This window comes from Oryctolagus cuniculus, chromosome 17 (genome assembly GCF_051225735.1).
Source record: "Oryctolagus cuniculus isolate XC-2025 breed Fujian yellow rabbit chromosome 17, ASM5122573v1, whole genome shotgun sequence".
Classification (NCBI taxonomy): Eukaryota; Metazoa; Chordata; class Mammalia; order Lagomorpha; family Leporidae; genus Oryctolagus; species Oryctolagus cuniculus.
The window spans coordinates 53,951,021-53,963,853 of NC_142883.1; the positions used below are offsets into that span (position 1 = coordinate 53,951,021).

The 12,833-nt window shown below is 51.3% G+C and overlaps 1 protein-coding gene across 4 annotated transcripts in view; it reads left to right on the forward strand.

Moving 5' to 3' along the window:
- The window catches only part of USP43 (ubiquitin specific peptidase 43), a 76,655-nt gene that overhangs the window by 10,701 nt on the left and 53,121 nt on the right, over window positions 1–12,833 (forward strand). For all 4 annotated transcript variants that reach the window (XM_089318377.1, XM_051825181.3, XM_070061382.2 and 1 more), the window contains exon 3: window positions 9,998–10,101. In XM_089318377.1, the coding sequence (XP_089174503.1) occupies window positions 9,998–10,101 (104 nt within the window). The remainder of the gene's footprint in view (window positions 1–9,997; window positions 10,102–12,833) is intronic.

The window sequence follows — 12,833 nt, forward strand, 5'->3', positions numbered from 1 at the left end:
AAGTTTAAAAAAATTTATCTCAGAGAGTGCATGTGAGAGTGTGCTTCCATCCACTGGTTCACTTTCCAGACCTGGAGTGACCTGGGCTAGGCTGCAGCCAGGCTGGGGATGAAGCTGGGAACTCCGTCCAGGTCTCCCACCTGCAGTAGGGACCCAACCCAGGACTTGAGCTACCACAGCTGCCCCCCCTCCCCGCCCCCCGCCCCCCGCCAGGGTCTTGCATTGATAGGAAGCTGGAGTCAGGAGCTGGAGCTGAGTCGTGAAGCCAGGCACTCTGTTGTGGGACCACAGTCATCCTAACCTCTGGGCTCAACACCTGCTCCCAGCATTCTCAGGGTTTGGTGAAACCCCGGTTGTGTGGGAGGAGGAAAGCACTACCAATTGTAATTGGCACCGTGAATTGATCCATCAGCTGGGTTCTTTCTGGAACTCGCTAAATAGACATCAATGATGGGTTGTGTTCTAATGCCACCGCTTTGTCTCCCACTTAGAGAAAGATTGCAGGAAGTTGTTGTGTGTCAGCAGTGATGAGAACAGTATACAGGAGTAAATATATCATAAGGAAAAAACTGTTTCATGAGCTTTGATAACAAGTTGATAACTATAACTATACTTTCCGTATAGCTCATGGCTGATTTAGATGTGGCTGTGAGACCTGCTTTCTCAGCTTTTCTGTTTGTTTTACTTTTAGTTGGACACTTTGTTCCCCTTACTCTCAGGAGTGCACTAAAAACCTTGTAGCAAATGTTTAGGCCCGACTGGCGCTGTGGCGTAGTGGGCTAAGCCTCCGCCTGCAGCACCGACATCCAATAGGGGCGCTGGTTTGTGTCCTGGATGTTCCTCTTCCGATCCAGCTCTCTGCTAGTGCACCTGGGAAAGCAGTGGAAGATGGCCCAAGTGATCAGGCCCCTACCAGTGCAGGAGACCCGGAGGAGGCTCCTGGCTCCTGGCTTTGGATTGGTCAAGCTCCAGCTGTTGCAACCATCTGGGAAGTGAACCAGTGGATGGAAGATCTCTCTTGCTGTCTCTCTCTCTGTGTGTCTGTAACTCTGCCTCCTTTAAACTCTTTTAAAAAAGCAAATGTTTAGGCCTTTGAAGTGTCACCTTCCTGTCCCTTTATTATTTGCCCAGAGCCAAACATTCTAGAACAATAAAGAATGAATGGCCCAGGAAATGCAGTCTTTTTTTTTTTCCCTGTTTTAAACTCTTATCTTTCAATTTCATTCTATTTATTTATTTGTCTAAAAGGCAGAGTGACAGGGAGAGAGAGGGAGAGCTCTTCCATCCACTGGTTCACTCCCCAAGTGACTGCCAGGCCAAAGCCAAGAACTCCATATGGGTCTCTCGTGTGTGGCAGTGGTTCAAATACTAAGTCCATCTTCCATTGCTTTCCAGGCACATTAGCAGAGAGCTAGATTGGAAGTGGAGCAGCCGGGTCTTGAACCAGCACCTATATGGGATGCTGGCACCGCAGGCAGTGGCTTTACCTACTATGCCACAGCACCGGACCCCCTCTTTCTCTTTTAAAAGTACAGTTTGCAAGGCTGGAGTCATGATGCAGTAGGTTAAACCACCACCTGCAGTGCTGGCATCCCATATGAGAGCAGGTTCAAGTCCCAGGTGCTTCATTTCTGATCTGGCTGCTTAACTTTTTTTTTTTTTTTTTTTTAAGATTATTTATTTGAAAGGTAGGGTTATTGGGGGGAAGGGAGCCATGTCTTCCATCCACTGGTTTACTCCCCAAATGTCTTCAATGGCCAGCATTGGGCCAGGCCAAAGCCAGGAGCCAGGAGCGTCATCTGGATCTCCTACATGGGTGCAGGGGCCTGTGTTCTTGGATCATCTTCCACTGCTTTCCCAAGAGCATTAGCAGGGAGCTGGACTGGAAGTGGAGCAGTGGGCCTCTCCCTGGCTCTCATATGGGATCCACCGTTACAGGTGGTATCTTAACTCTCCATGCCACAACACCGGCCCCAGGCTGCTCCACTTCTGAGCTGTCTTCCTGCTTACACTCCTGGGAGAGCAGTGAACAATAACCCAAGTACTGGGGCCCCTGTCACTCATGTGGGAGACCGCAAGAGTTCCAGGCTCCTGGCTTCGGTCTGGCCCAACCCTGGCCATTGCCGCCATTTGAGGGGTAAACCAGCAGATGGAAAATCGATTCTCTCTGTCTGTTTCTCTGTAACTCTACCTTCCAAATAAAATAAATTAAAAAAAAAAAAACCTGCAACTTGAAACTCTAAGAACATAAACATGTTGCATGGCTCACAAAAACTGAGTGACCTTCCAAAAGCAGCACAGCTAAGAAGGCATTGAGTCTGGGTTCAAGGCCATGGGGTCCTGGCTAGAAAGTTTGTTTTCTTGTTTTAAAAAGCCCCGCCCCCACCCCCATCCTCAATGACTCCCAAAACATACAATGAAATAAAACCCATGATCCAGGGGCAAAACCTGGGAGGTCTGCATACTCTGAGTTTATGCAACTTCCTCTGGGTTGTGAGATTACTCCTTTACCTACAGTGATTTTCTGTTTGTCTTGTTCAGACCCTCTTAGCTGCAAGCGTGTTATGGTTTGAATACTATTTGTCCCGTGCAAAGCTTATGCCGAAACTTGATTGCCGATGCAATGGCTTTCAGAGGTGCTGAGATGTTGCAGAGGTGAACAGGTCATGGGGGCGCCACCCTCGTGAATGGGGGAATGAGGTTCTTGCAGGTGTGGGTTAATTGTCCTGGGAGGAGTCCAGCCCCCCCTCCCCCCAGCCTTGTCTTGTGCACCTGCGCCCTCCTTTCCCCTCCCGCCATATAATAATGCAGGGTGATGTCCTCGCCCGGGGCCAGGGTCTTGCCCTTGGAGTTCCCAGCCTCCAGATTGGTGGAAAAATACAATTCTTTCCTTTGTAAATTGCCCAGTCTGCAGTATTCTCTTACAGCGGCATACAGCAGGCTACAACAATGTCTGAAATTTAACTCACTCCAACTTAAGGAAACAGGATTTATTGACTTTTATGACTCGCAAGTCCAAGGGTTGAACAAGCCTCGGATAGGACTGGATCCAAGCGCTTGGGTGGTGCATCTGGGTCTTTGACTCTCTTGTTCCTGGCTTTGTTCTGAGACTGGCTGTGCCCACATAGTAGCAGGAGGCCTTCTGCAGAGCTCATAAAACCTGCAGAGCTTGGGATTCCAGAAGAAACTCAGGGAAGAGTCTGGTTGTCCCAGCCTGGTTCACCTGTTCATTCCTGGGTCTGTGGCTGGAAGAATGGACTGTTCTGTTTGGGCACACCTGAGTCACAACCATGTGGGGTGAATGTGGGCCAATGAGGGATTTTATAGGACTCCAGTTTCTGGGTTGCTTCCCCCAGAGAAAGGAATGCTGAGTGGATAGGTGTAGGTAGGTAGGTAGATGGATGGAGGGGTGGATGGATGAGTGGATAAATGGATGGATAAATAGATGGATGGGTGGATGGATGGATGAATGGATAGATGTGTGGATGAATAAGTGGATGGATGGATGCATAGATAGATGGGTGATAGATGATAGATAAGTAGATAGATAGATAGATAGATATTGCTACTATACTGCATATTCCATGTGTTTATTGGGAACACATTTGGAGTCAGTATGATGTATTTAAGAATCTGGGATGTTGTTTGTTGAGTGTTGGCTGTGACCTTGGCATCTGAATCCAGTGTTTTTCACGGCTTCACTTCCTGACACACGGTGACCCTCTTGTGTAGTTGAATACGTGGTTATCATGCTTTAACGTCTTTAGAATGACTCCAAGGTTGGAGTAGTTTAGGCTCAATAAGTTGGCCAGGGCCGCTCAGCTTCTACTTGGTGGACACTGAGTTGAACTTGGATCTGTCCTGCAAAGCCAGGCTGCTGGATTCCTTACAAGTGTCTCGTGACTCCTCAGTTCCTCCCAGGGGGAGAGAGGCAGGTGGAACCCTCCCTGCAGTCTATACAGGAGAGGCCTCCTATCCTGTTCTCTCCCACCCCTCTGCCTGGCCATCCCAGGCGGCTTTTCCTACCTGGAAGGTAGGTGGATAGGCAGCCCTTCCAGGTGCCCTTTGATTTTCTTCTTTAATCCCGTGGCAGCAGGAAAAGCCAGCGGCCCTCAGGATGGGAGGGAGCATAGAGAGACTAAGTAACTTGCCCCACGTTACTCAGTTCACTGAGAGAGGCAGGAGCTGAAGCTAGAAAATGCAGCTCTCTTCTAGGGCTCTTTAACCACATTGATTCTGGCATTTGTGGCTGCAAAATCCTTTGTTGGGAAGAACTGTGCTGTGCATTTTTTTAAAGAATTATTTTATTATTTATTTGAAAGTCAGAGTTACACAGAGAGAGAAGGGGAGGCAGAGGCAGAGAGAGAGAGAGAGAGAGAGAGAGGTCTTCCATTCCGTTGGTTTACTCCCCAAATGACCGCAATGGCTAGAGCTGAGCTGATCCAAAGCCAGGAGCTTCTTCCAGGTCTCCCACATGGGCGCAGGGGCCCAAGGACTCGGGCCATCTCCCACTGCTTTCTCAGGCCATAGCAGAGAGCTGGACTGGAAGAGGAGCAGCCGGGTCTCGAACCGGCACCCATATGAGATGTTGGCACTGCAGGTGGTGGCTTTACCCATTACGCCACAGCGCTGACCCCCCCAAGCCTTTCTTTAAGAGAACATTGAGTTGATTTAAGCCAAGAGGGCTTACCAATAAATCTTTTTAACAACTTCAGGAACCAAGTGAAAGCAGCCACACTTGGGCTTCCAATGTCCGGGATTGGAATCCCTTGACGGTATTCTCTGCACTGTAGCCAGAGCTTCCCGGGAATGGAGGAAGATGCTGTCACTCTCCTGTTTCATTCCCTCCAGTGGCCCCCTCCTCAACACCTAGACCAAGCCCTAGACTCCTGTGTGGTGGACAGAGCCTGCCAGCCACTCCGCCTGGTTGCAGACCCCTCTGCCTCTCACTCACCGTCCTTGGCCGCACCTGCTGTTTTCTGTCCCTCTGTGGGCCAGGTGTGTTAGCAGTGTGGCCTCGCCCAGGCTAGACCAGGAACTGGCTGGTGGCCAGAGAGAGGGGCATACCCAGCCCTAACTTCAACCTGACTAAACTGGAAGAGACATGTTCGTCTCTCTGGGGCCCAAGCCTCTCCTGAGGTTTGTTCTTGGGCGTTGGACTGCCCGTGGCAGCCTGGCTGCAAGTGCTCGGCGGGGAAGAGCAGAGTGGCTGTGTTACCTGGTGTAGAACTTGGTTCTCCCCGTGCGGGAGAGCTGCCACCCCTGCGTGCGGGAGAGCTGCCGCCCCTGCGTGCGGGAGAGCTGCCACCCCTGCCCGACTCTGCATGACTTCTTTTTGAGGTTATTTCTGATTTCAAGACACAGGAAAGCCACGTAGCTGATGTACTTGAAACTGGGACAGATTGCACGAGGGCCACTTTGCTCTCTGTCACTTTAGCCATTCTCAAACGTTGTATCCTACAGAAAGGGCTTATTTTTACTACCCCTAAGTATGAACACAGAGGTGATCTTCTTAGCAGTCTGTTTTCCAGATAATGTGACTCTTTTTGTTTTTTGTTTTTAAGATTTTTTTCTTTTTCCTTTTTTTTAAAGATTATTTTATTTGAAAGTCAGAGTTACACACAGAGAGAGAAGGAGGGGCAGAGAGAGAGAGAGAGAGAGAGAGAGAGAAAGAGAGGTCTTCCAACCACTGGTTTACTCCCCAGTTGGCTGCAACAGCCGGAGCTGCACCGATCCAAAGCCAGGAGCCAGGAGCTTCCTCCGGGTCTCTCATGTAGTGGGTGCAGGGGCCCAAGGACTTGGGCCATCCTCCACTGCTTTCCCAGAGAGCTGGATCAGAAGTGGAACAGCCGGGACTTAAGCTGGTGACCACATGGGATGCCGGCACTGTAGATAGCAGCTTTATCTGCTACACCACAGCGTCAGCCCCAGCACAGAATCTATTGTCATGGTGGGTTCTTTGGTTGCAAGCAACAGCATCCAGCTGGAGCCAACTCAGACAAGAAGGGAACTCATGAGAAGGTGAGGGAGGAACACAGGGATTTAGGGCAAGGATGAGGAGCCAGGCCAGGAACATCAGGAATCAGTTTCAGGGCAGGAAGGTGTCTCCGTGGCAGGGACCTCTCACTGTCTTTCTTGGGTCCTCCTGCTAGAATCGGTGTTTGTTTTCTTTCTTTCTTTTTTTTTTTTTTTTTTTTTGGACAGGCAGAGTGGACAGTGAGAGAGAGAGACAGAGAGAAAGGTCTTCCTTTGCCGTTGGTTCACCCTCCAATGGCCGCCGCGGCCGGCGCACTGTGGCTGGTGTACCGCGCTGATCCGAAGGCAGGAGCCAGGTGCTTATCCTGGTCTCCCATGTAGGTGCAGGGCCCAAGCACTTGGGCCATCCTCCACTGCACTCCCTGGCCACAGCAGAGAGCTGGCCTGGAAGAGGGGCAACCAGGACAGAATCCAGCGCCCCGACCGGGACTAGAACCCGGTGTGCCGGCGCCGCAAGGCAGAGGATTAGCCTAGTGAGCTGCGGTGCTGGCCAGAATCGGTGTTTTCTGCCTTTCGGTCACTATGCTCATGACCTACCTTTAGGGCAGAAGCACCAAATCAGTGCATCAGCACAGCTTGGGTCATACACCTACTGCTTGGAAGAAGCTGCCAGGACCCCTGATTACAGACCCCCCACAACCCAGGGGCTGAGTTCCGTGTTCCAGGAAAGAGGAGTGGGTCTTAAGAAGCCAAAACACAGCAGCGTCCACCGTGTGTTCACACTATTGGCTCCGTTTTGTTGTTTTCTGTCCTTATAACAAGACGCTCGAGGCTGGGTAATTTGTCAGGGAAAGAGGTTTCCTGTCGGCTCGCAGTTCTGCAGACCCAAGACCAGGGCCCCGTTGAGGGGCTCACGCCATGCCACAGCCTGCTAGAGAGAAGGAAAAGGGAAGGAGCAGTGTTACAGGAAAGACCGAGGGACGCTGCCCGGCTGCCACAGCACAGCCTGCTCCACGGGGACCTCCGGGTCTGAGAACTGACCCCGTCTCTCAAGAAAGACTTGAATCTCTCCGTGAAGGAGCCTGGTCTCCTCCCAGCACTTTACACTGGGAAGCCAGGTTCCACCTGAGCTTTGCGAGGACAAACCGTAGCCCCCTGCGAACGCCCTGAAGTGTCACGGCGTGGGTGTTGAGTCGCCCCCTAAACTCAGCATGCCCTTCCCACACCTGCTTCTCTGTGTCTTGGCCACGTCTGTGGAATGGGCGTTCTGCAGGAGTCACATGGGAGCCTTGGTTTCTTTTCTCCGTCTCCCTCTGCTCCCCTAGTCAGCTCCTGAGGTTGGAGCTGTGTACATGGGATGTCTTTTTTTTTTTTTTAAGATTTACTGGGATGTCTTTTTTTTTTTTTTTTTAAGATTTACTTGCTTATTTGAAAGGCAATGTCACAGAGAAAGATAGAGACAAGGAGAAAGGTCTTCATCCCCTAGTTCACTCCCCAAATTTCTGCAGTGGCTGGCTGGGCCCATCCGGAGCCAGGAACCAGGAGCTTCTTCCAGATTTCCCATGTGGGTGCAGGGCCCAAGCATTTGTGTCATCTCCCACTGGTTTCCCAAGTGCATTAGCAGGGAGCTGGATCGGAAGTGGAGCAGCTAGGACTCAAACTGGTGCCCATATGGGTTGCTGGCACTGCAAGCAGTGGCTTTATCCATTACACCATGGTGCTGGTCCCCATGAGATGTATTGAGTCCATCCCCTGTTTTTATTTTCAAGGCTCTTGCTCTAATTTGCCCTGTTGCCACCTGGATCCTTGAGCCTCCTAATCTGTTCCCTAACCTCCAGATTTATCCCATCAGCTTCAGGCGTCCCTCCATATAAGTGGCTGTCACTTAGGTTCAGCCCACTGGTTACTCTCAATTGGTAGCAACAGCCACCACTTATACATGTTAACATGTTATGATTGATTATTTATTTATAAGGCAGAACATCAGAGAGAGGAAGAAAGAGAATATAAGTATGCATCATCCAGCTGCTATTTCACTCCCCAAATGGTTACAGCAATCAGGGCTAGGCCAGGCTGAAGACAGGAGCCAGGAACTCCATCCTGGTCTCCCACATGAGTGGGGGGCCCAAGCACTTGGGCCATCATCTGTTTCCTCCCCAGGCACATAAGCAGGAATCTGGATTGGAACTGGAGTAACCAGGACTTGAACCAGCATTCCAACATGGGATGCTGATGTTGCAAGCGGTGGCTTAACATTCTGTGCCATAATGCCAGCCCCTATATTAACTATTTAAATCCTCAATGATTGCTATGAGATAGGTGCTACAGACTGCGCATCTGAAATCTGAAGTGTGCCAGCATTTGGAATATTTGTGTGCTTGACATGATGCCACAAGTGGAAAGTTTCATGTCACGGAACCTTGTTTCATGCATAAAAATTTTTTTTAAAAAAGATTTGTTGCCGGTGCCATGACTCAATAGGCTAATCCTCCGCCTGGGGCGCCGGCACACCGGGTTCTAGTCCCGGTCAGGGTGCCGGATTCTGTCCCGGTTGCCCCTCTTCCAGGCCAGCTCTCTGCTGTGGCCAGGGAGTGCAGTGGAGGATGGCCCAAGTGCTTGGGCCCTGTACCTGCATGGGAGACCAGGAGAAGAACCTGGCTCCTGCCTTTGGATAGGCGCGGTGCGCCAGCCGCAGTGTGCCGACCTTGGCGGCCTTTGGAGGGTGAACCAGCGGCAAAGTAGGACCCTTCTCTCTGTCTCTCGCTCACTGTCCACTCTGCCTGTCAAATAAATAAATAAATAAATAATAATAATAAGATTTGTTTGTTTATTTGAGAAGCAGAGTTACAGAGAGTGAGGGAGAGACAGAGAGAGGTCTTCCACTAGCTGGGTCACTCCCCAGATGGTCACAATGGAGCTGGGCCAATCTGAAGCCAGGAGCCAGGAGCTTCTTCCAGGTCTCTCATCTGGGTCCAGGACCCAAGGACTTGGGACATCTTCCATTGCTTTCCCAGGCCATAGCAGAGAGCTGGATTGGAAGTGGGGCAGCCGAGATTTGAACCGGTGCCCATATGGGATGGCAGCACTGCAGGCAGTGACTTTACCCACTACACACAGAGCCAGGCCCGATAAACAAATTTTAACAGAAGAAAGGTACCACGTCCTAGTCTCTACATCCTGAACATGTTATCTTACATGGTAATGACCATGCATGTTGGAGTCTTGAGATGAACCTGGGTGCTCCAGGCAGACCCGAAGTGCAATACCAAGTATTTTTATTAGAGAGAGCAGAGGGACATTTGTGACACACAGAGAAGGAGGTGAGGTGAAGCCAGAGCAGAGATCTGAAGATGCCGACCTTGAAGGCTTGGTGGTGCGGCCACGAGCCAAGGACTTCTGGCTGCCACCAGAAACTGGAAGGAGTAAAGAACAGACCGTCCCCTAGAGCCACAGCAGGGAGCCAGGCCTGCCCTGATGTCTTGATTGCAGCCCAGTGATAGGACTTTTGAAGCTTTGGCTGTGAGAGAGCACCTTGCTGTTATCTGAGGCCTCCAGGGTGTGGTAATTTGTGACAGTGGCCACAATAAACTAATACATAAGAGAATGCAAAGGACACAATAACACTGCTATGGGCAGAGCAGGCAGCTTGTGCATCTGGCTCTAGGTAGTAAAGTCTGGTTTGGCTGGAAGAGACTGTGCATTTGTGACAGGCGACCCAGTGGGGAACACAGACAGGGGTGAGATGGCAGGTGCAAGGCTGAGGGATGTATAGGTCATGGACGCCCACTCAGGGGAAACATCCAAGATGCATGTGGTCACCAAGGTGCAGCTGGACAGAAACAAAGACCAGGACCTCTCGGTTCCGAGGGAGGAGTTGAAAGAGCATTGAGTGATGGCAAAGGAGCCTTGAAGGCCGGTACTCCACAGAGGCCCGATGCTGTGGGCCCTGGAGGGAGTAGCTGAAGGCCTGAAAGGCAAAGTGGATGGGAACTCACCTGCTTCCTTCCCTGTCTCCTTGCAGCTTCCGCCCGAAGCCAGCAAAGCCCCCGAGAACATCCTGTCACCATCAGCTCGGCTCCCGCCAGGCCAGAGCTTTGTGCAGAGCCACTTTCAAGCCCAGTACAGGTAAGGAGCGAGGGCTCTGCGTGCCTGGCTGCCAGTCACCTGTCTCCCAGAGCACCTGAGTCATACACACCTGTGGGGAGCAACTCGGACTAGACTAAGTTACTGGAATTAAGACTTATTCTATGCATCTGCTCTCCCACAATATGGCGCTGAGAAGGGAGTAAACAACTTCTACTCAGCTGCCTCTCGCCAACTTGAGTGATGACCTGCAGGAGCTGATCCTGCTCCTGATTGGAGGAGAGCAGCGTACTCGGCGTGTGGGAAGCAGAGTTGGGATTGGCGGAAGAGGACTATAAAGGAGGAGAAAGACAACATGCACCAGGAACATCTATCTGAAGGAACACCTGAGCAGTCCCTGAGAGAGCCGGCCGGCGGGTGCTGCTCCCCCGCGGAAGTGGGGAAAGTGGCAGGGGGAGCTGCCCTTCCACGGAGGTGGAAGGATCGGCAGCCAACCCGGGAAGAACCAGCAGCAAACCCGGGGAGGGCCGAGCAGACAAAAGAACAGCGCAGGGTCCTGTGTTGTTCCTCCGTGAATGGGGGAGCGACACGCACCCCTCTTTCTTCCACAATCAGCCTGAATGAAACATCATCCCCATCTGTTTTCCTATGGCCTGTTAACAAGCCTGAGTCACTTGATGAAGGAAGGAGGTTTATTGTGGCCCGTGGTTCTGGAGGTTCAGGGTCATGGGCTGCTTGTGCTGGTGACCTTGTTGGTAGAGGGCATCGTATGCCAAGAGGTGTGTGCATGCGTGTGTGTGCGTGTGCATGTGTGTGTGTGTGCGCATGTGTGTGTCTTCTAGCCATTCTTCTTTCTATAAGGCCACAGAGATTCACTCACAGGGCCTCACCCCAGGCACCTTATCTAATCCAAGTCACCTCCCGAAGACCCCATCTCTAACCACCACAGTTGCATTGATTCAGCCCTGGGGGCCCCCATCGTGCAGTAGGTAAAGCCACCGCCTGCAACACCAGTATCCCACATGGGCGCCAGTTTGTAACCTGGCCGCTCCACTTCTGATCCAGCTCCCTGCTAATGGCCTGGGAAAACCAGCAGAAGATGGCCCAAATGTTTGGGCCACTGCCACCTACGTGGGAGACCCAGATAAAGCTCCTGGCTTTGGCCTGTCCTGGCACTGGCCGCCACGGCCATCTGGGGAGTGAACTGGCAGATCGAAGATCTCTCTGTCTGTCTCCTTTCCCCCTCAACTCTGCCTTTCAAATAAATAAGTAAATCTTTTGGAGGAGCTTCTTCTGGGTCTCCCGTGTGGGTACAGGGGCCCAAGTTCTTGGGCCATCTTCCACTGCTTTCCCAGGCCATTAGCAGGAAGCTGGATTAGAAATGGAGTAGCCAGGGCTTGAACCGGCACCCACATGGAATACCAGCACTGTAGGAGATGGCTTAACCTTCTATGCCACAGCTCTGGCCCCATAAATAAATCTTTAAAGAAAAAAAAAAAAGAATTGTTTCTATGCTCTTGTGTCACAATGCAGATTAAATTGTAACATGTGCAGCCTTGCACATTCACATCGCCTGTATCGTGTGCTATGTAGATAATAGTCTGTGTGAGATGTATACATATATACTTTTTATTCCATCCTTATAAGAGTCCAGGAGATGGAGATTGGGCTTTGCAGGGACACCCTGTGAGGGGCAGGACCAGCCTCTGTCTCCCAGCCAGTCTCTGAAGCACAAGTCTGCCTTTGCTTTCATTTTTTCCCTTTTTGAAAAATCTTTGTGGGGCCGGTGCTGTGGCTTAGCGGGTAAAGCCACCACCTGCAGTGCCGGCATCCCATATGGGCTCTGGTTTGAGTCCCGGCTGCTCCACTTCTGATCCAGCTCTCTGCTATGGCCTGGGAAAGCTGTGGAAGATGGCCCAAGTCCTTGGAGGCCCTGCACCCACATGGAAGACATGGAAGAAGCTCCTGGATCCTGGCTTCGGATCAGCTTAGCTCTTCTACTGCTTTCCCATGCCATAAACAGGGAGCTGGATTGGAAGAGGAGCAGCCAGGACATGAACTGAACTGGTGCCTGTATGGGATGCCAGTGCAGCAGGCGGAAGCGTGGCCTACTACACCATAGTGCCGGCCCCTGCTTTTAAAAAATTTTAATAGGTATCTATAATAATAAAAAAGCCCTTGTATTTGTTTTCCTTTTTTATTTGAAAGGCACTGAGGCAGAGGAATACAGATTCTTTTTTTTTTTTTTTTTTTTTAAGATTTATTTATTTGAAAGAGTTAAAGAGACAGAGGGGAAGTCGGAGTTCTTCCATCTGCTGGCTCACTCCCCAAGTGGTTGCAATGGCCAGGGCTGGGCCAGGCTGAAACAGAAGCCAGGAACACCACCTACATCTCCCATGTGGATGGCAGTGGCCCAAGTACTTAAGCTATCTTCTGCTGCTTTCCTAGGCACATTAGCAGGGAGCTGGATTGGAAATGGAGCAGTCGGACTCCAGCTGATGCCCATATGGGATGCCGGCCTTGCAGGCAGTGGCTTAAACCCCTGCACCTCAACACCAACCCCACAAAGAGAGATCTTCCATGCCCTGGTTCACTCCCAAAATGACTGCAATAGCCAGGGCCAGGCCAGGCCAAAGCCAGGAACCTGGAATTCATCGTGGCTCTCCCACTTGGGTAGCAAGTACCCAAGCACCCAAGCCATCATGTACTGCCTCCCAGGTGCAGGGAGCTGGATCAGAAGTGGAGTAACCGGGCACTCCCAGACGGGCTGCTCC